The 22,678-nt window shown below is 39.1% G+C and overlaps 1 protein-coding gene across 1 annotated transcript; it reads right to left on the bottom strand.

Annotated features, from left to right (window-relative positions):
- Nucleotides 1–2,052: 2,052 nt before the first annotated feature.
- Nucleotides 2,053–7,040, bottom strand: LOC129019038 (small ribosomal subunit protein eS17-like). Its single transcript, XM_054461294.2, has one exon. It carries the CDS (start codon nucleotides 3,547–3,549, stop codon nucleotides 3,142–3,144), a length of 408 nt encoding a protein of 135 aa, XP_054317269.2. The 5' UTR covers nucleotides 3,550–7,040; the 3' UTR covers nucleotides 2,053–3,141.
- Between the last annotated feature and the right edge of the window lie 15,638 nt (nucleotides 7,041–22,678).

The raw sequence follows: 22,678 nt of genomic DNA, 5'->3' as shown, positions 1-22,678 counted from the left end.
GTCCCTGGACCATAAGAAAAGGCGATTTTATGTGGCCATGTCATGTCTTGCCTCCAGCTTATTGGAAAGATACAGAGGATTACATACAGAATTGAGAGGGGAGAAGTGACGGAGTGGGGAATAGGGTAAGACTCATTGCAGATGGTGAATTTTAGAGTGGTGTTTTTCACACCCACGCTGTCCTATAGGCAGTAAGACTGCAAGCAAATTAAATTAATCACAAAGTGTGAAATGCCTATGAATTCACCAGGAATGATTTGGGGATATTTTGAGAATTAAAGATGAGCAAAAGAATAATGGTCTAATGAGAGTTGGAAGAAAAAGAGGTTTTATCATCATTGCCATCCTCTTCCTTCTCAACACCATCATCAAATAAGCAGAAAACATAGTGTCAGTGTCAATACAGCTATGCAGGGAAACATCTGCCTGATGAGATGCCTTCTAGAGAGAGATGCCCCTTTTATCAGCAGGTGCAGGAGGCCAATGAGGTAGGTAGGACAGGCAATGAACTGCAGCTTGGTGCTTGTTTTTCCCCGTGATTTTACTATAGTCATCTTTGAGTGCCTCCGTTGATATAAGGTTCCCCACAGGGTTAGTATTCTGTTAACGTGGAAGAAGATGGAATCAGGATTTTTATATCTTCTGAAACAGATGGTTATAATTTAAACTTTATGAAATACAGGAAAGAAGAAATGCAATCAAAAACCTGAAAGTCCTAGTTTCTTGTTTTCCAGGCCAAAGCCTGCAGGATAATTGTATAAATAGTTCTGAGACTCCCTTCTATTTTTTTTCCTTCCTGAAGACAATCCGCAAAGTGTCTGTCTGGACATATCTAATGGTTAGCCAGATGGCATTCCAAGAATCGCTTTTCTGAAAGTCTGAGATCTCATCAGATACACTGGAATGATCTTGAGCTGGTGGATGGGAAACAGCGCCAAGGAGAGAAGCTGTGGAATGGAAGGAAGGGAAGAATAGAAAAGGGGGAAATATTTAATTTAAAACATGGAAGGAACAGTTGAGAGTGAGAAGAGAACACCCTTATAGGTATTAAATCTCTCACCGTCCTTATGATGCAGTGTTGCCCTGAGCTAGTCTCAACACTACCACTGTATCTCTACGGCAGAGTAAATGCTATATTTGGGCTTATAATTGTCACAATCAGGATTGCTAACTGCAACACTTTCCTAGCTGAAATCAAACAGGTTTGAAAGCAAATTAGAATGGCTTTAAGCAAAGCTCCCTTCAGGAGCAACCAGAGCTATTCCAGGAGACCCCAGCCTCACATCAAATCCATGGGCTGATGCTAGAAATTTACCCAGAACTTCAGTACCTTAAGTTAAGTGTACTTCTTGTGAGAATGTACCCTCCCTATATACCATTTTTTTTCATTAGCACTCTCCCAGAGATAATAGTCAAAGTAAGCTGTATACTGGTCATTCAGGGGTTAGTGAATGAACTTCACTTTTGGTCCTGAGTATAAGGTTTTTAGGCATACAAATGTTTCTATTTCATTCACATTCATAGATTTGTGCAACCATAACTCTTTTAATGGTTGACTAATATTCCATTGTATGGATACCACATTTTGTTGATTATTTCATGTGTTCATGGACACTTGTGTTTTTTCTACCTTTTGGCTACGGTGAATAGTGCTATAAGGAACAATGGCACACACATTTCTGTTTGAGTCCATGTTTTCAATTATTTTAAGTCTATAACCAGAAGTCAGATTGTAATTCTATGTTTAGCTTTTGAGAAACCTCCAATTGTTTCCAACTACTGTAAATAGTACTGCAATGAACATTTGTGTATAAATATTTGTTCAAATACCTGTTTTCAATTGTTTCACTTATATACCTAGGAGTGGACTGGCTGGATCATATGGTAATTCTAAGTTTATCTTTTTGAGGAACTGCCAAACTGTTTTCCACAGGGCTGCACTAGTTTTTGTTCCTTTCCACCAGCATTGTAGAAGGGTTCCAATTTCTCTACATCCTCACCAATACTTGTTATTTTCCTTTTTTTTAATTTTTAATTTTTATTTTTTGCAGTTGCAAGATTTAATAGAGTGAAAACAGAGCTCCCATACAAAGGGAGGGGACCCAAAGGGGGTTGCCATTGCCAGCTCGAATGCCTTGTCCCTCCCAGCTCAATCCTGATCCTTGTCCCTCCCACTGTGCTCTCAGGCAATAGATGACTGGCTATTTCTTTACCTCCTGTTTTTGCCTAATTAGCATTTTAGTGAGCTTTCTGATTGGTCAGGTGTGAGCTAAGTTGCAAGCCCCATGTTTAAAGATGAATGCGGTCACCTTCCCAGCTAGGTTTAGGGATTCTTAGTCGGCCTAGGAAATCCAGCTAGTCCTGTCTCTCAGTCCCCGCTCTGAACAGGAAAACCCAAGTGCTGTTGGGGAGGTTGGCTGATGATTGCTCTAACTACTTCCTGCTGAATTGGGGCATAGTAGGGGGGTTGTGCAGTTGAGATTTCCTTGGGAGGGTTGCCTTTGATGTCGTTAACATTGGAGCATGGGCTAAAAGGCCGGTCCAGGGGTCTGTGGTAGATCTTAGTCATGGACTGCATCTGGGGCTCCATTTGAAGAATGATTTGTAGTTTTACAGCTTCGATTCTGGAAGAGACAAACTTAACAAGGAGGTTAAAGATACAGGGATTGAAATGTATGGCCTGCAGTACAGGGGATTATTTCTTTAGCACACTTTACGGGCCCTGACTATCTGCTTGATAGTTTTGAAAAGACCTGGTCCAGTAAATAATAATTTGGCCATCTGATGGGTGCTATCAATGCCTAAATATTTTCCATTTTTAAAAATAGCCATTCTAGTGGGCATGAAGTGTTATCTCATTGTGGTTTTGATTTGCATTCCCATAATGACTAATGATGTTGAGTATCTTTTCATGTGCTTGTTGGCAATTTGTGTATTTTCTTTGGAGAAATGTCTATTGAAGTCTTTTGCCCGTTTTTAAATTGAGTTGTCTTTTAGTTGTTAAGTTGTGAGAGCTCTTTTTATATGCTGGATGCTAGACCCTTTCAGGCATATAATTTACAAATACTTTCTCTTATTCTTTTTTTTTTTTTTTTTGCTGTCCCAGATTTATTGAAAATAATACAGCACTACAGAAAAAATTCAAACAGGTCCCCGAGGCATTTTGAAATTCATCCCGACTGTAGGCTGAGTGACCTGAAGGTTGGACAGACTGCCGAAGTCCAAAAGCTTCAGCATTTCCTTAGTGTCAGGATCTACTTCAATTATCTCCTGATCCAAGGCTGAGACCTCAGGAACATAATTGTCTCTCCTTTCTCTCTCCTCCTCCTGCAGCTTGATGGAGATACCTCTTACTGGGCCTCTCTGAATCCGCTTCATCAGATGCGTGACATAGCCTGCTATCTTGTTGCGGAGCTTTTTGCTGGGGATAATGGCGATCTCCTCGCACACGCGCTTGTTCGTGTGGAAGTCGTTGCCCAGGCGCGTGTAGTACTTTTCTATGATGACCCGGGCCGCCTCCTTCACGGTTTTGGTGCAAATGCGGCCCATGTTGGCGGGTCCTTGGTAAAAGAGAGTACTTTCTCTTATTCTATGAATTGTATTTTCACTCTCTTGATATAACTCTTTAGAGCACAGAAGTTTTAAATTTTGATGAAGTCTAATTTTTTGTTTGTGGCTTTGGTGTCATTTCTAAGAATTCATGGACAAATGTGAGGTCATGAAGATTTACCTCTATGTTTTCTTCTAAGAGTGTTATAGTTTTAGCTCTTACATTTAAATTTCTGATCAATGTTAAGTATTTTTATCTATGGTGTGAGGTAGAATCCAATTTTATTAATAGTATATTGCGTGTGAATATCCAGTTGTCCCCGCACCATTTGTTGAAAAGACTATTCTTTTCCTACCATGTGGTCTTGGCATCCTAGTCAAAAATCAGTTGATCACAGATGTATGGGTTTGTACTATTCATTCTATTTTATTGGTCTGTGTGTCTACCCTTAAACAAAAATAATGAAGCATAACAAATCAAAAATATGATCATATACTAATATAATACCTACATAGTTATCTTTACTATTGTTCTTTCTTTTTATTATTATTGCTCTTTATTTTTCATATAACTTTGAGGTACTGTCTAGGTACTAGAATTATTTTCATTATAGTTTGAAGGACTCTTTCAGGTCTATAGGCAGAAAACTCCCTCAGCTTTTTTGTTTATCTAGGAATGTCTCTCTTCTCTGTTCTGGCTTTTAAGATTTTTTTCTTCCTTCTTTCAAGATTTTCTTCATCTTTGTTTTTTGACGGTTTGATTATGTGTCTGGAATTCTTTGAGCTTCTTTAAAATCAAATTTGGGAAATTTGAGGCTACTCTTTCTTCAAATATTCTTTCCATCCCTTTCTTTCTCTGGGACTTTCATAATGCATATGTTAGTGTACTGCAAATTATCCCACAGTTCTTTATGCTCTATTCACATGTCTTCATTTTTTTTTTCTTTCTGTTCCTCAAACTGGATAATTTCAATGAGCTCATCAAGTTTACTGATTCTTTCTTCTGCCTGCATAAATCTGCTGTTGAAGCTCTAGTAAAATTTTCATTTCAGTTATTGTATTTTTCAGCTCCAGAATTCTATTTGCTTTCTTTATATAATTCAATTTCTTTATTGATATTTTTGTGGCATTATTTATCTGGTTTCTTTTAATTTTTTTGTCCATGATTGCCTTTATCTATTTGAGGATATTTAAGGCAGTTGATTTAAAGCTTTGCCTAGTAAGACAATGTCTGTGCTTCCTCAGGGATACTTTCTGTTCATTTGGCTTTTTTTCCTGCAAATGGGCCATACTTTCTTGTATCTTTGTGCACCACATGATTTTTTGGTTAAAAACTGGGCATGTTATATATTTAAATGTGGTAACTGGATATAAGATTCTTCACCTCCTCAAGGTTTGTTGTTGTTGTTTGCTGTGGATGGTCTCTGAATTCTGTTGTTTCTTTAGCTTTTGGTCAGTTAGTGGTTTCACAGAGATTTTCTTAAAAGAAAAAAAATAATAGTCTTCTGGTCTTTGCAGATTGGCTCTTTGTTAGGAATACTCCTTTCACACTTAGCCAGGCCACTTACAGCTCTGCCTTAGCCTTCACTTCCTGCTCACACTGAGCCTAAAAGTCAGCCAGAGGTGAGAGCTAAGGGTCTTTTCAGGTCTTTTCTGGGTATGCACCCTGCCCTGGGCATGAACATGACTTTCTAGATTTCCTGTTATATGCAGGAGATTACCAAATCCCTATTCCCCAAAGTAACTCTTTCCCTGGCTTTTTCTCCTAGGTTGTAGCATGTTTATTGTTTGACCCAACTGTAATCTTTTACCCAAGGCAGCAACAGCTCATTCATTTGCCTATTGGTGTTTTCAAGGAACCCCTCTGCTTAGCAACTTTTCTGCACTGAAAGAGTTCTAAGTTAGATAAAACCAAAGCAAACACCCTGTGTCAGTCCTTCAAGGAATCCCCAGACAAACACGATTCTTTAGGGACTAGGTCTGTTCTGCTCCCTCTGGAACTAGGCACCCCCATCAGGAATACGGGTTGCATCTTAAAACTCCCAGCATGCTAGGAAAGTGAGAGGAGTAGGACAAAGCTAAGTTAAAACACCACAAAGCTATTCTACCATGTTTAAGTCATCTTTTTCTTCATTCAACATTCACTTGGTTTTTGGAGACCAGCACTGTAGACTAATGCTGTTGACAATTTTCCAGACTTCTGACAACGTTGATTGTGACAGTTTTTGCTTGTTTATTTGATGTTTCTGTGGAGGGATGGGCCCTTGGAATTCCCTACTCTCCCATTTTTGCTGACATCACTCTCTCATACTTTCTTTTATATTTGAAATATTTTGTAATCTAAAAGAGGAAATGAGAACTGTTATCTAGCTTTGCATTATGTCTTCTGCAATATTTCTAGCCAGACACCAAGGTGAAGGCATCTAATGTAAGAATGTATGAGGGGTGGCCAAGGAGCCCATAGAAACTCAAACGAAAGTGTCATAAAGATGACACTTACAAACCTGAGACTGGAGTTTCATTAGGTGTGCCTCTAGGGAACCTCAGTGACTGAAGGTCACAAACTTATAGATCTCAGACATTTTCTTTTTCATATGATGCAATAGAAATACGCAATGCACAATCCCATTGTGAAGCATTGTTATCAAATGTTTAAATCAAATCTATTTAAGCGCCTATTTGATTTAAATTTTTGACAAGAATGCTTCACAAGTGGGGTTGTGCATTGCGTATTTCCTATTGCATCATATAAAGGAACACAGGAGCATATTAAATGATACAACAAGGGTACAATCAGCAAATTCTGGAGTATGAGAAATGCTACAGGACAGACAGCTCAGTTCCTCCAGCATATAAATGGCAAGGAAAGGAAAATGGGTGGGCGTGGGGAGGAATGGTGGAACTCATAGACTAAAAGCAATTTAAGAGATACAACAACCAAATGCAATATATACATCTTAGTTTTTATCTCAATTTAAATCATTATGGGGCAGGTGAGGACATTTTAACAATGACTGGATATTTGATTATCTTAAAAAGTTAAGTTTTTAGCTGTGATAATGGTATTTTGGTTAACTTTTAAAAATAAGTCCTTATATTTTGGAGTTACATAGCAAAGTGTTTATGGATGAAATAATATGGCATCTGGGATTTGATACCAAACAATCCACTGGAGACAGTGGGACAGTAGAGATAAAACAAGACTGGACATGTGCTCAAAATTGTTGGAGCTGAGTGATGAATGTGGAGGGATTTTATGTTATTATTTCTGTTGTTTAATATGTTTGATATTTTCCATAAAAATACTTTTGAAAAATAGTAACTGAGATACTTATTTCTATAGCACCTAGTAGATCTTTGATATACTATATTGATGAACTTCAAGTATTGATGTGCTATATTGATTAACTACAATCCTTGATATGCTGTGTTGATTAACTTCAATAACTTGGGCACTAAAACTATTTCACTAAGCATCAAACTTAATAAATTCTTCCAAAAAAGCAAAAGCTTAAAAAACTTTTAAAAGAAAAAACTTTTTGTAACAATAAACTTTTTCTAAAATTAAATGCTGAATTTAGTATGTCCAAATTACCTATATTACTTTTGTCTGTTTATTTAGCATTTGAAAAATAATCATCTTGTATAGAGAAATGTGATTTAAGATATAAGACAACCTTACTTATCTTTGTATTATCTCTGGGAAAACATCCTACTTCTACTTCTTAAGCGAAGCTTTCTGAGATTAAACAAAATTTATTGTCAAAGAAACTAATTTTAGTTTGATTTATTTTAATGAAAATGTTTACTCTGTTTTTAGTCAGGAAGAATTCATAGCTAAGATTTACATAGAGAACAAATTATAAGCTGGGCTAATAAGCTTAATCAGCTAATAATATCCTCAAAGAGAATACTTAGCAGAAAAACTTACTTTGGTTCAAGTTAACCTATTTATGCCTGAGGATGCAATGTTTTGAATTTTTGCAATCAGACCTTGGTGATAACTGAGCAGTAGGATATAAATAACTCCCACAGGTTTGTATTCCAATAATGGAACACTAGGCATAAGTGAGTTTTGATAGAGAATGAGACCAGAGCATTTTGCCATGAAATATGTTTACTCCAGATTTCCATATTCCCACTATCACAGCTTAAAAAATTATCAACTTGTGGTCAAGCCTATTTTACCTACACTCCTAGAAATTTATTCTCCAGTACAGATAAAATTTTTGAGAATTATAGAAGGAAAAAAGAATCTTAATGGAAGATGTCTTTGTTTGTGCTGCTATAACAAAATACCATAGACTGGATTATTTATAAACAATAGAAATTCATTTCTCACAGTTCTGGAGGCTGGGAAGTCCAAGATGAAGGTGTCAATAGGTTGCATGTCTGGAGAGGGCTGCCCTCTGCTTCCAAGATAGTGCCTTGTTGCTGCAGCCTCTGGAGGGAAGGAATGCTGTATCCTCACATGACTGAAGAGCAGAAGGGAATGAACCCACTTTCTCAAGCCCTTCTATAAGGGTCCTAACCCCATTCCTTATGGCTCCTCCTTATGATTGAATCACATCTTCAAGGCCTCACCTTTTAATTCTATCACTTTGGTGATTGTTTCAACATATGAATTTTGGGGGGACACATTCAGACCACAGCAGAAGCAAAAAAAAATTGAATTGAAAGAAAACAAATACATGGCAAATCAAAACTTATGAGATGTAGTTAAAGATGTGCTTAGAAAAAAATTATAGCCCTAAATATACTGGAGAGGAAGAAAGGATGAAAATTTGCTAACCTAACTAACCAACTTAAGAAGTTCAAAAAGAAGAACAAATTAAATCCTAAGACAGTCGAAGGAAAAAAAATAAAGATCATTTATGAATTAATTAATAAAGCACAAAAATTTAAAATAGAGACAATAAAGCCAAAAGTTGGTTCTTTGGTAAGACTAATAAATAAATCCTTAGCAAGACTGAAAAAGAAAAAAAGAGGCACAAGCTGCTAATATCAGGACTGTAAAGGGACATTGCTAAAGATCTAAGATTTGAAAAAGGTAATAACAAGGATGTCATCAATACCTCTGTACCAATAAATTTGAACATTTAGATTAAATGAGCAAATTTCCATATAAATATAACTTATGAAAACTGATGCAAGATGAAATAGAACCCTTATAAAAGGGTCCTTCAGAGAGTGGTTCATTCCCTTCTGCTCTTCAGCCATGTGAGGACACAGCATTCCTCCCCTCCAGAGGCTGCAGCAACAAGGCACTACCTTGGAAGCAGAGAACAGCCCTCTCCAGACATGCGACCTATTGACACCCTGATATTGGACTTCCCAGTCTCCAGAACTGTGAGAAATGAATTTCATCTAAATTGAATATCTATTAAGGAAACTGAATTTATGACTTTCATTCAAAGAAAACTCTAGGATTCCACTACTAGAAATCCTAGTGGGGATGGCCCCACTGGTGAAGTCTTCCATATATCTAAGAAAAAATAATATCAATCTTACACAAATTATTCCCAAAAATGGAAAAAAGAGGAAGCATTTCCCAACTTATTTTATGAAGACAGCATAATCTTGATACCAATAAAGGCAGCATAAAAAAGGAATATTACAGATTAATCTTTCTCAAAAACATAAATGCAAAAATCCTTTAAAAATAGGGAATTAAATCCCACATAGAAAGGATAATACATCATAACCAAGTTGGGCTTATTCTAGGAATGCGATATTGACTTGACATTTGAAAACCAATTATATAATTCAGCACATCAACAGAATAAAGAAAAAATCATATGATGGATGACTGATAAATGGAGAGAAAAAATTTGATAAGACGCAGCTCCCATTTATTTAAAACCTCTTAGCAAACTAGGAATGGAAGGCAGTTTTCTTAAAGATAATATAGTGGGTTGAATTGTGGCTCCCAAAAGGATATGTCCAAATCATAACTCCCAGAACTGTGAATGTGATGGCATTTGGAAAAAAAGAGTTGATGGAGCAATGTGGCTGAATAGAAGCCTCCACCTATCATCCTCCTTGCAGGAACACCAAATTTTAACAACTAACTACACACAAAAAAAGCACCATTATAAGAACCAACAATCAGGTGAGAAATCACAGTACCTGGTTTTGCCATTTTATTGCTGAAAGAGGCACTGAAGAGGGTAGGGAAAACAGTCTTGAATCACCTACATCACCCCTCCCTCTTGCCCTAGCATCTCTTGCCTAGATCTCTTGGAGAGAGAATCTGTGCATTTGGGGGAGCGAGAGCACAGTGACTAGAAGACTTGGCATTGAACTCCGTGCTTTCCTGTCACAGCAGACAGCAAAGCCATGCTGGTTCAGCCAGCACCTGCCCATGGACAGAGCATTGACACCTTAGCCAGAGGGGAATTGCCCATCTCAGCAGTTGGAACTTGAGTTTCTTGGCAAGCCTCTGTCAAGTGCTCTGGGGTAAACTTGAAAGGCAGTCTAGGACACAAGGACTGCAATTCCTAGGACACAAGGACTGCAATTCCTAGGAGAGTCCTAGTGCTGGGTGGGGGTTAGAGCCAGTGAACTAGGGTGGCATGTGACCTAGTGAGATACCAGCTGGAATGGCTAAAGGAGTGCTTGTGCCGCCCCTTCTCCAACCCCAGGCAACACAGCTTGCAGCAAAGAAAGTGACTCCTTCCTTCTGCTTGAAGAGAGGAGAGCAAAGAGTAAAAAGGACTTTGTCTTGCATCTTGGATACCAGCTTAGCCACAATAGATTAGGGCACTGGGGCTGGGTGTGGTGGCTCACGCCTGTAATCCCAGCACTTTGGGAGGCCAAGGCGTGTGGATCACTTGAGCTCAGGAGTTTGAGACCAGCCTGGCCAACATGGTGAAATGCCATCTCTACTAAAAATACAAAAAATTAGCTGGGTGTGGTGGCTCATACCTGTAGTCCCAGCTACTCAGGAAGCTGAAGTAGGAGAATCGCTTGAACCTGGGGGCGGAGGTTGCAGTGAGCTGAGATCATGCCACTGCACTTCAGTCTGGGTGACAGAGCGAGACTGTCTCAAAAAAAAAAAAAAAATAGGGCAGTGGGGAGAATTGTGAAGCCCCCTTCCCAGGCCTTAGCTCCCAAATGGCATTTCTAGACACACCCTGGGCCAGAAGGGAACCTGCTGCCTTGAAAGAAAGAACCCAGTAATGGAAGATTACCTGCTGACTAAAGAGCCCTTTGGCCCTGAATAACCAATACCCAGATTGTACACTGTGGGCACTGGGCTCTGAGATGTGCTGGCTTCAGGTGAGACCCAGGACATAACAAACTGTGATGCTATGGTGAAAGACTCCTGCTTGAGAAAAGCAGAGGGAAAATTAAAGGGGATTTTGTCTTGCACCCTAGGTACCAACCAGGTTGGCCACAGTGGGGCAGAGCACCAAGTAGATTCTTGGGGTTACTGAATCCAGGTATAGGCTCTTGGACAGCACTGCTGGACCTGCCCTGGGACAGAGGGGAACACACTATCCTGAAAGGTGAGTCTCAGGCTGGGCAGCATTCACTACGAGCTGACCAAAAAGACCTTGGGCTTTAAGTGAACATTGGTGGTGGCCTGGCAGAACTCCCTGTGGGCTAGTGATGGTGGTGGCCACTGGGAAAACTCATCTACCTGTGGAAAGGGGAGGGAAGAGCCGGAAGAAGGACTTTGTCTTGTGATCTGAGGGCCAGCTTAGCTGCAGTAGAATAGCATACCAGGTAGATTTCTAAGATTTTTTGACTATAATTCCTAGCTCCCAGACGACATCTTTGAACCTGCCTAGAACCTGGTGGATCATGCCACCCTAAAAGGAAGGACACAAACCTGGCTGGCTTTTCCACCTGCTGATTGCAGAACCCTAGGGCCTTGAGTGAATATAGGTGATAGCCAGGTAGTGGTTATGGCGGGCCTTGGGCAAGACCTAGTGCTGTGCTGGCTTCAAGTCTAATGTAGCACAGTCCTAGTGGTGGCGGCCACAGGAGAGCTTTCATCATCCCACCCCTAGCTCCAGGCAGCTCATCACAGAGAGAAAGAGACTCCATTTGTGTGGGAGAAAGTAAGGAAAGAGAACAAGCATATCTGTCTCATAATCCAGGGATCTTTTTCCTGATCTTATCCAAGACCACCAAAGTGGTGCCTCTACAAGTCAGCAAGAACCACAGTTATTGCACTTGGGGCCCAATCCCTTTGAATGCTTAGAAAGTCTTCCCAAGAAAGACAGGCACAAACAAGCCCAGACTGCAAAGACTACAAAAAAACACCTAACCCACACACTGAAGAACATCCACAAGCATCAAGACCATCCAGAAAAACATGACCTTACCAAATGAACTAAATAGGGCACCAGGGACCAATCCTGGAGAAATAGAGATATGTGACCCTTCAGACAGAGAATTCAAAATAGCTGTTCTGAAGAAATTCAAAGAAATTTAAGATAACACAGAGAAGAAATTCAGAGTTCTATTGGATAAATTTAACAAACAGATTGAAATAATTAAAAAGAATCAAGCAGAAATTCCAGAGTTGAAAAATGAAACTGACATCATAAAGAAGGCATGAGTATCTTAATAGTAGAATTGGTCAAGTAGAAGAAAGAATTAGTGAGCTTGAAGATAGGCCATTTGAAAATACACAGTCAGGAGGAGACAAAAGAAGAGAATAAAAAAGAATGACGCATACCTACAAGAGCTAGAAAATATCCTCAAAAGGTCAAATCACAGAATTATTGGCCTTACAGAGGAGGTAGAGAAAAAGATAATGGTAAAAAGTTTATTCAAAGGGACAATAACAGAGAACTTCCCAAACCTAAAGAAAGATATCAACATGCAAATACAAGAAGGTTATAGAACACCAAACAGATTTAACCCAAAGAAGACTACATTAAGGCATTTAATAATCAAACTCCCAAAGGTCAAGGATAAAGAAAGGATCCTAAAGGCGCCAAGAGAAAATAAACAAATAACATACAATGGAGCTTCAATACATCTGTCAGCAGACTTTTCAGTGGAAACTTTACAGGCACTTGGGGCCCAATCCCTCTGAATACTTAGAAAGTCTTCCCAAGAAAGATGGGCACAAACAATCCCAGGAGAGAGTGGCATGACATAAAGTGCTGAAGGGAAAAAAACTACCCTAGAACAGTATATCCAGCCAAGATGTCCTTCAAACATAAAGGATATATATGGATAAAAAGCAAGACCCTGTGATCAATTGCAAATGATTTTTATTCTTTATTCTGTTGATATGCTGAATTGTATTGTTTTTCAATGTCAAGGATATATTGAATGCAAATGGAATAAACTCTTCAATCAAAAGACATAGAATGGCTGAATGGATTAAAAAGCAAGACCCAATGATCTGTTGCCTAGAAGAAACATATTTCACCTATAAAGATATACAGACTGAAAATAAGAGATGGAAAAAGATTTTCCATGCAAATAGAAACCAAAAAAGAGCAGGAGTAGCTACACCTATATCATACAAAATAGATTTCAAGACAAAATCTGTAAGAAGAGACAAAAGTCATTATGTAGTAAAAAAGGGGTCAATTTAGCAAGAGGATATAACAATTGCAAATACATATGAACCCAATGCTGGAGCACCCAGATACATAATGCAAATATTATTAAAGAGAAAGAGACAGATAGGCCCCAATGCAATAATAGCTGGAGACTTCAACACCCCACTTCCAGCATTGGACAGATCTTCCAGACAGAAAGTCAACAGAGAAACATTAGACTTAATCTGCACTGTAGAACAAATGGACCTAACAGATATTTACAAAACATTTCATCCAATGGCTGCAAAATACACATTCTTTTCCTCAGTACATGGATTATTTTTAAGGATAGACCATATGTTAGGTGACAAAACAAATCTTAAAACATTAAAAAAAACCTGAAATAATATCACCCATCTTCTCTAACCACAATAGAATAAAACTAGAAACCATAACAAGAGGCATTTTGTAAACCATACAAACACATGGAAGTTAAACAATACGCTCCTGAATGACCAGTGGGTCAACATGAAGAAATTAAGAAGGAAACTGAAAAATGTCTTGAAACAAATGATAATGGAAACACAACATACTTAAACCTATGGGATATAGCAAAAGCAGTACTAAGAGGGAAATTTATAGCCATAAATGCCTACATCAAAATAGAAGAAAAACTTCAAATAACCTAATGATGCATCTTAAAGAACTAGAAAAGCAAGAGCCAATAAAGCCCAAAATTAGTAGAAGAAAAGAAATTATAAAGACCAGAGCAGAAATAAATGAAATTGAAATGAAGAAAATGATACAAAAGATAAAATGAAATAAAAAGTTGGTATTTTGAAAAGATAAATACCATTGACAAATGTTTAACCAGACTAAGTAAAAAAGAGAGAAGACCCAAATAAGTAAAATTAGCAATGAAAAAGGAGACATTACAATCAATACTGCAGGAATTCAAAGGATCATTAGTGGCTACTATAAGCAACTATATCCCAATAAATTGGAAAATGTGGAAGAAATGGACAAATTTCTAGATACATACAACCTACCAAGATTGAACTGGGAAGAAATCCAAAACATGAACAGACCAGTAACAAGTAATGAGATCGAAGCTGTAATAAAGAGTCTTCCAGTAAAGAAAACCCTGGGACCCGATGGCTTTACTGCTGAATTCTACCAAACATTTAAAGAATACCAATCCTATTTGAACTACTCCAAGAAAATATAGAAGGAGGGAATTCTTCCAAACTCATTCTATGAGGCCAGTATTACCCTGGTACCAAAACCAGACAAAGGCACATCAAAAAAAGGAGAAAACTACAGGCTAATATCTGTGATGAATATTGATGTAAAAATCCTCAACAAAATACTAACAAACCAAATTCAACAATACATTAAAAAGATCATTCATTCATGACCAATTGGGATTTATTCCAGGGTTGCAAGGATGGTTCAAATGCAAATCAACCAATGTGATATGTCATATCAACAGAATAACGGACAAAAACCATATGATCACTTCAATTGATGCTGAGAAAGCATTTGATAACATTCAACAAACTTTCATGATTAAAAAAACCTAAAAAAACTGGGTATAAAAGAAACATACCTCAACATAATAAAAAATATATATATGACAGACTCACAGCTAGTATAATGTAGAATGGGAAAAAACTGAAAGCCTTTCCTCTAACTTCTGGAACACAACAAAGATGCCCACTTTCACCACTGTTATTCAACCTGATACTAGAAATCCTAGCTAGAGCAATCAGACAAGAGAAAGAAATAAGGGGTGTTCAAACTGGAAAGAAATAAGTTATCCTTGTTTGCAGACAATATAATCTTATATTTGGAAAAACCTAAAGATTCCACCAAGAAACTTTAGTAAAACTGAAATGAAAAACTTCAGTATCTTTCAGAAAAACTGCAGGACATAAAATCAACATACAAAAATCAGTAGCATTTTTATATACCAACAGTGAATAATCTGAAAAAGAAATTTAAAAAGCAATTCCATTTACAATAGCCACACATAAAAGTAAACACCTAGGAATTAGCTTAACCAAAGAAGTGAAAGATTTATACAATCATAACTATAAAACACCAATAAAAGAAATCGAAGAGGACACAAAACAAGGAAAGTCACAAAAATTCCACTGAAGAGGACACACAAAAATATTCCATGTTATTGATTGGAAGAATCAATATTGTTAAAATGTTCATACTAACCAAAGAAATCTACAGATTCAATGCAATCCCTGTTAAAATACCAGTGACATTCTTCACAGAAACAGAAAAAAATCCATAAAATTTGTATGGAACCACATACAAGCTATCTATAACATTTCCATAAAATTTGTATGGAAACACAAATGACCCATAATAGCCAAAGCTATCCTGAGCAAAAAGAACAAAACTGGAAGAATCACATTATCTGACTTCAAATTGTACTACATAGCTATGGTAACCAAAACAGCATGGTCCTGGCATAAAAACAGACACACAGACCAATGGAACAGAACAGAGAACCCAGAAACAAATCCACACACTTACAGTGAACTCATTTTTGACAGAGGTGCCAAGAACATACACTGGGGAAAAGACACTCTCTTGAATAAATGATGTTGGGAAAACTGTATATCCACACGCAGAAAACTTTAACTAGACCCCTGTCTCTTGCCGTATACAAAAATAAAATCAAAGTGTATTAAAGACTTAAATCTAAGACCTCAAACTATGAAACTTCTACTAGAAAACATTGGGGAAATGCTCTAGGACACTGGTCTGGGCAAAAATTTCTTGAATAATACTCCACAAGCACAGGCAACCAAAGCAAAAATGTACAAATGGGATCACATCAAGTTAAAAAGCTTCTGCACAGCAAAGGAAACAATCAACAAAGTGAAGAGACAACCTACAGAATGGGAGAAAATATTTGCAAACTTAACCGTGTGACAAGGGATTAATAACCAGAATATATAAGGATCTCAAACAACACTATAGGAAAAATTTGAATCATCCATTTTAAAAATGGGCAAAAGACCTGAGTAGATATCTCTCAAAAGATAACATACAAATGTCAAACAAGCATATGAAAAGGTGTGCAACATCATTGATCACCAGAGAAATGCAAATCAAAACTACAATGAGGTATCCTCTCACCCCAGTTAAAATGGCTTTTATCAAAAGACAGGCAATAGCAAATGCTGGCAAGGAGGTGGAGAAAAGGGAACCATCATACATTGTTGGTGGAAATGTAAATTAGAACAACTATAGAGAACAGTTTGGAGGTTCCCCAAAAACCTAAAAATAGAGCTATTGGGAGGCCGAGGCAGGCAGATCACGAGGTCAGGAGTTCGAGACCAGCCTGGCCAACATGGTGAGACCCTGTCTCTACTAAAAATACAAAAATTAGCTGGGCATGGTGGCAGGCACCTGTAATCCCAGCTACTCGGGAGGCTGAGTCAGGAGAATCACTTGAACCTGGGAGGCAGAGGTTGCAGTGAGCTGAGATCGCACCATTGCACTCCAGCCTGGGCAACAAGAGTGAAACTCCATCTCACACATGCAAAAAAAGAAAAAAAATAGGGTTATCATATGATCCAGTAATCCTACTGCTGGGTATATACCCAAAAGAAAGGAAATTAGTATGCTGAAGGGATATCTGCACTCCCATGTTTATTGAAGCACCATTCACAATAGCCAAGATATGGAAGCAACCTAAGTTGCTTTACATACATCAACAGATGAATGGGTAAAGCAAATGTGGTACATATATACCATGGGGTACTATTCAGCCATGAGAAAGAATGAGATCCTATCATTTGCAACAACATGGATGGAACTTGATGTTATTACATTAAGTGAAATAAGCCAGGCACAGAAAGATAAATTTCGTTATGTTCTCACTTATTATGTGGGAACTAAAAATCAAAACAATTGAACTCATGGAGATATAGAGTAGAAGGATGTTTACTAGAGGCTGGGAAGAGTAGTGAGGGAGTGGGGGTTGGGGGGAAGTGGGGATGATTAATGGGTACAAAAAGTACATATAGTTAGAAAGAATGAATAAGACCTTGTATTAGTCTGCTAATAAAGACATACCTGAGACTGCATAATTTATACAGGAAAGGGATTTAATTGACTCAAAGTTGCACATGGCTGGGGAGGCCTCACAATCATGGTGGAAGGAGGAGGAGCAAAGTCACATCTTACATGGCAGCAGGCAAGAGAGCATGTGCCCTTTATAAAACCACCAGAGTCACTATCCTGAGAATAGCATTGGAAAACCCGCCCCCTTGATTCAGTTACCTCCCATGGGGTTCCTCCCATGACATATGGGAATTACGGGAGCTACAGTTCAAGATGAGATTTGGGTGGGGACACAGCCAAACCATATCAGACTTAGTATTTGATAACACAACAGGAGGACTGTAGTCAATAATAATTTAAATGTACATTTAAAAATAACTAAAAGGGTGTAATTGGATTGTTTGTAATGCAAAGGATAAATGATTCAGGGGATGGATTCCCCATTTACCACGATGTGAGTCTTACACATTACATGACTGTATCAAAGTATCTCATGTATCCCATAAATATATACACCTACTATGTACCCACAAAAAGTAAAAACTAAAAATGTTTAAAAGGGTCTTTGTAGTTGTAATTAAGTTGAGAACCTTGAGATGGGGTCATCTTGGATTTAGCGAGTACCCTAAGTCCAATGAAGAGGAGAAGACACAGACAGAGACACAGAGAAAAGGCCGTGTGAAGATGGAGACAGAGATTGGGGTGATGCATCCATCAGCCAAGGAATGCCAAGCGTTGCTGATGATCACCAGAAACGAGGAGAAATACAGGAAACAGATTCTCCCTCAGAGATTCCAGAAGGAAACACCACCACTGACATTTTGATTTCAGACTTCTGGCCTCCAGAACTGTGGGAGAATGAATTTTTGTTGTTTTAAGCCACCAAGTTGTGCTAATTTGTTAAAGCAACCTTAGGAAATTAATACAAGGGGTATCAACAAATAACCTCTTGCAAAAACTACTCAATAGAGAAATATAGAACACCTTCTCCCTGAAATCAGGAGGGAAACAAGGGTGACCACCATCATCACTTCTCTTCAACATTGAAGGGGAGGTTCTGGCCAGTGCACTAAGGGGAGAAAAAGAAATAAAAGTCGTAAATATTGTAAAGAAAGAAATTAGGCTGGGCACAGTGGCTCACGCCTGTAATTCCAGCACTTTGGGGCTGAGGCGGGCAGATCACCTGAGGTCAGGATTTCAAGACCAGCCTGGCCAACATGGTGAAACCCCACTTCTACTAAAAATACAAAAATTAGCCAGGCTTGGTAGTGGCGCCTGTAATTCCAGCTACTTGGGAGGCTGAGGCATGAGAATCGCTTGAACCTGGGAGGCAGAGGTTGCAGTGAGCTGAGGTCACACCATTGCACTCCAGCCTGGATGATAAGGAGAGACTCTGTCTCAAAAAAAAAAAATTAAATTGTGATAAAATTGTTTTTCGATAATGTGATTCTGTACATTTAAAAAAATCTGAAAGAATGTACAGACAGGCTGGCTGCAGTGGCTCACACCTGTAATCCTAACACTTTGGGAGGCTGAGGCAGGAGGATTGCTTAAGCCCAGGAGTTCAAGACCAGCCTGGGCAACAAGTGAGACCCCATTGCTATAAAATTTAAAAAATAAAAATAAATAATGTCCAGGTAAATTCTTAGATCTGTCTCTCAGTCATGCGAGGACACAGTAAGAAGGGCATCATCTGAAGGCGGGAAACAGACCTCACCGGATTCTAAATCTGCTAGCACCTTGTTCGTGAACCTTCCAGCCTCCAGAACTGAGAGAAATACATTTCTGGTGTTTAAGCCAACAAGTCTTGGTATTTTGTTATAGCAGCCTGAGCTTATTCTTTTAGGTTTTAAACTTTTTAAGTTTTAAAACTTAAATTTTTTAGAAAAAATAACAATTTTAACCAGTTTTATTTTTCCTTTCTGGTGTTATGGAACATAATGAGGTTCTTTTTACTTTTTCCTCAAATGTTGATTAAAGTTGCCAGTTAAGTGTGAAGTTTAGATAAACAACAAATTTAGGAGACATGATAAAAAGTCTATTGTTTATCTGAAATTATTATTATCATTTTTTTTGAGATGGAGTCTCACTCTGTTGCCTAGACTGGAGTGCAGTGGCGTGATCTCAGCTCACTGCAACCTCTGCCTTCCAGGTTCAAGCGATTTTCCTGTCTCAGCCTCCCAAGTAGCTGGAATTACAGGTGCATGCCATCACACCCTGCTAATTTTTGTATTTTTCATAGAGACGGTACTTCACCATGTTGGCCAGGCTTGTCTCAAACTCCTGACCTCAAATGATCTGCCCTCCTTTACCTCCCAAAGTGCTGGGATTACAGGCATGAGCCACTGCACCCGGCCTGAAATTCAGTCTAATCAAGCATCTTGTATTTTTATTTGCTAAACTTTGATGGATCTTTTTTCTGTGGGTCACCATTTTCACAAAAAAGAGATTGATTAACTCTTGCTAAATAGGAAACTGGCAGGCAAGAAATGTGAAGAAGGTCCAGCTTTAGATAGAATTATTCTGTAGGTGTATCTAATGAGTCCTTCTCTTCTTGTTCTGTTTAACCACCATAACTTACTGTAAGTAATAAGCAACGATGGAAACTTCCATAGAGAAGAGCACAGGCATTAGAGTTAGTTGCACCTGAGCTCAAATCCTAGCATCATCTTTTATTAGCTTTGTGACCTTGGGCAAGTAACTCAATCTTCATCTGTAAAACAGTAATACTGTTATTAAAAGCCTTCCACATTGCCATAAACCTTAAATAAAATAATATATGTAATAACTTAGCACGACAGCTGCCATAAATTAAAGTTCTCAACAAATAGCCGTTCACTTTTTTTCTGTATTTGAGACAGGGTCTCACTCTGTTGCCGAGGCTGAAGTGCAGCGGCACGATCTCAGCTCATTGCAGCCTTGACCTCCCCAGGCTCAGGTGATCCTCCCACCTCAGCCTCCTGAGTAGCTGGGACTACAGGTACACACCATCATGCCCAGCTAATTTTTTTGTAGAGATGGGGTTTTGCCATGTTGGCCAAGCTGGTCTCAAACTCCTGGGCTCAAGTGATCCTCCCACCTTGGCCTCCCAAAGTGCTGGGATTACAGGTATGAGCCACCGCACTTGGCCCAAATGGCAGTTCTTGTTAGTGTCGATACATGGTCCCTTTCTTTTATACCATTAAGGAAAGGACATAAAATAAATGCACAAATGACTATAATACGAGGCATACAATGATGTTGGTGGAAATAGGGAAGGTATTATATTATGGAACTTCAGACGAGAAGTCATCTACCCTTTGATTCTTGCAGTCAGGTGTTCACTCGACACACAGTAATTGAACTTGAACCATGCACAGGTACACTATGGGCTACATTTGATGTGGAATTTAGAGTAATGCCATAGACTGTTTATGTCCCTCCAAAATTCATATGTTGAAACCAAATCCCAAAGGTGATGGAATTTAGAGGTGAGGCCTTTGGGAGGTGATCAGTTCCTGAGGATGGAACCCTCTTGAATGTGCCCTTACGAAAGAGGCTCCAGAGAACTCTCATGCCTCTTCTGCCATGTGAAGTCACAGTAAGAAGGTGGCTATCTGTGAGCCAGTAAGTGAGCCCTCAACAGACACCAAATCTGCCAGTGCCTTGATCTTGGACTTCCCATCCTCCAGAACTATGAGAAATTTCTGTTGTTCACAAACCACCCAATCTATGGTATTTTTGTTACAGCAGCCCAAGTGGACTAAGACAACTAAGGACATTCTAAGTGGCAAAGACAGCTTGAAGACTTTTTTAAGTGGAGAAAACAGCTTTCTCCATGATGGGAAAAATAGGGAATACATATAGGGAATAGCACATGACCTTGTTTGAAGGCGCAAAGAGTCAGGAGGAGAGTCAGGAGATGGGGTGGCTCTAAATGCTGGGTCTAAGGATCTGGGCCTGATTTCACATCCATGGGGGTGCTATTAAATGTATTTTAGTAGGGCCATGAAAGATGAGGATGCACAAAAGAGTATTCTGCAGCATTGCACAGAAAGGAATGAGACGGAGATTTCCTAGTGGCTTGGGGAGGGAGGACACTGAGTTCAGGATCTATTGCAATAATGCTGATTTCATTACTCCCCTGCTTAAGACTCTTTAATGGCTTCCAGCTACCCAGAGGATCGAGTCCAGAGTGCTTTAGCTGGTCTAAAAGACCTGCATGTTCTGGTTCCTGCCTACTCCTCCCACCTTATGTCTCTGGGCTCTGGCCACGAGGCCTTTCTTCAGCCCCTTAGGCTGTTGGGACTCTCCCATATCTTGGCCTTCATGTTCTCTCTTCCCTCTCCCTCGCATGTTCTCCACCTACCATGTGGTCCTGGTAAACCCTACTCATCATTCATATGTTAGCTTAACTGACCCTCTGAGGGAAGTTTTCCTGGAGCCTCTCATTGGATGAGGTTTTCCCATTATACACTCCCAGAGCATCCTAGGGTTCTCCTATGCGCACTTGTCACTATTTGCATATTTGTAATCATTTGCTTACTGCCTATAACTCTATGTAGGAGGGCAGGAACTCAGCATACACCACTTTTTTTTTTTTTGAGACAGAGTCTGGCTCTGTGCCCAGGCTAGAGTGCAATGGTGGGATCTCGGCTCACTGCAACCTCCACCTCCTCTGTTCAAGCGATTCTCCTGCTTCAGCCTCCTGAGGAGCTGGGACTACAGGCATGTGCCACCATGCCCAGCTAATTTTTGTATTTTTAGTAGAGACGGGGTTTCACCATTTTGGCCAGGATGGTTTCGATCTCTTGACCTCATGATCCGCCCACCTCGGCCTGCCAAAGTGCTGGGATTACAGGCGTGAGCCACCGCACCCAGCCAGCATACAACACTCTTTGGGTACTAAGTAGTTGGCTGTCAATAAATACTTATTGACTGATGGACATGGTGGACAGTATCAAATCAAAGGGATCCTTTGATTAGGATGATGGCAATGGAAATAACAAGGAGGAGATGGAGAAATATGAATCTGGAAGTCCATGCTTGCCTCTCTCCAAATGGAATGGTCTAGAACAGGGGTCAGCAAACTGTGAGTGGGGCCAAATCAGGCCAGCTGCCTGTTTTTGTAAATGCGGTTTTATTGGAACAGAGCCACATTCATTCATTTATGTATTATTTATGGCTGCCCTCACTCCAATGACAGAGTTGGGGAGTTGCAATGGTGAGAGAGAGGGGGGGCCTGCAAAACCTGAAATATTTACTATCTGGCCCTATATAGAAAAAGTTTGCAAACCGCCACCCTAAAAGAAAGACTGCATGAAGGTTCACCATAATAATTACAGTGGTTATCTTTGTGTGGCAGGATTATAGATGGGCTTTATATTCTTCTTAATTTTCTGCATTATTCATATTTTCTATGAAGAACATTATTTTTTATAATCAGTAAAACAATAAAGGTTATTAAAAAACAGATTGAGTGCCCCACTAATTCTTTTTAGTTTTTAACTTCTAAGTGTTTTACACTTTTTAAAGGGAAAATCCTG

Source organism: Pongo pygmaeus, chromosome 17, assembly GCF_028885625.2.
Source record: "Pongo pygmaeus isolate AG05252 chromosome 17, NHGRI_mPonPyg2-v2.0_pri, whole genome shotgun sequence".
NCBI classification, from domain to species: domain Eukaryota; kingdom Metazoa; phylum Chordata; class Mammalia; order Primates; family Hominidae; genus Pongo; species Pongo pygmaeus.
The sequence above is the reverse complement of the archived record's forward strand: the minus strand, read 5'-3'. Positions and strand labels throughout refer to the sequence as shown.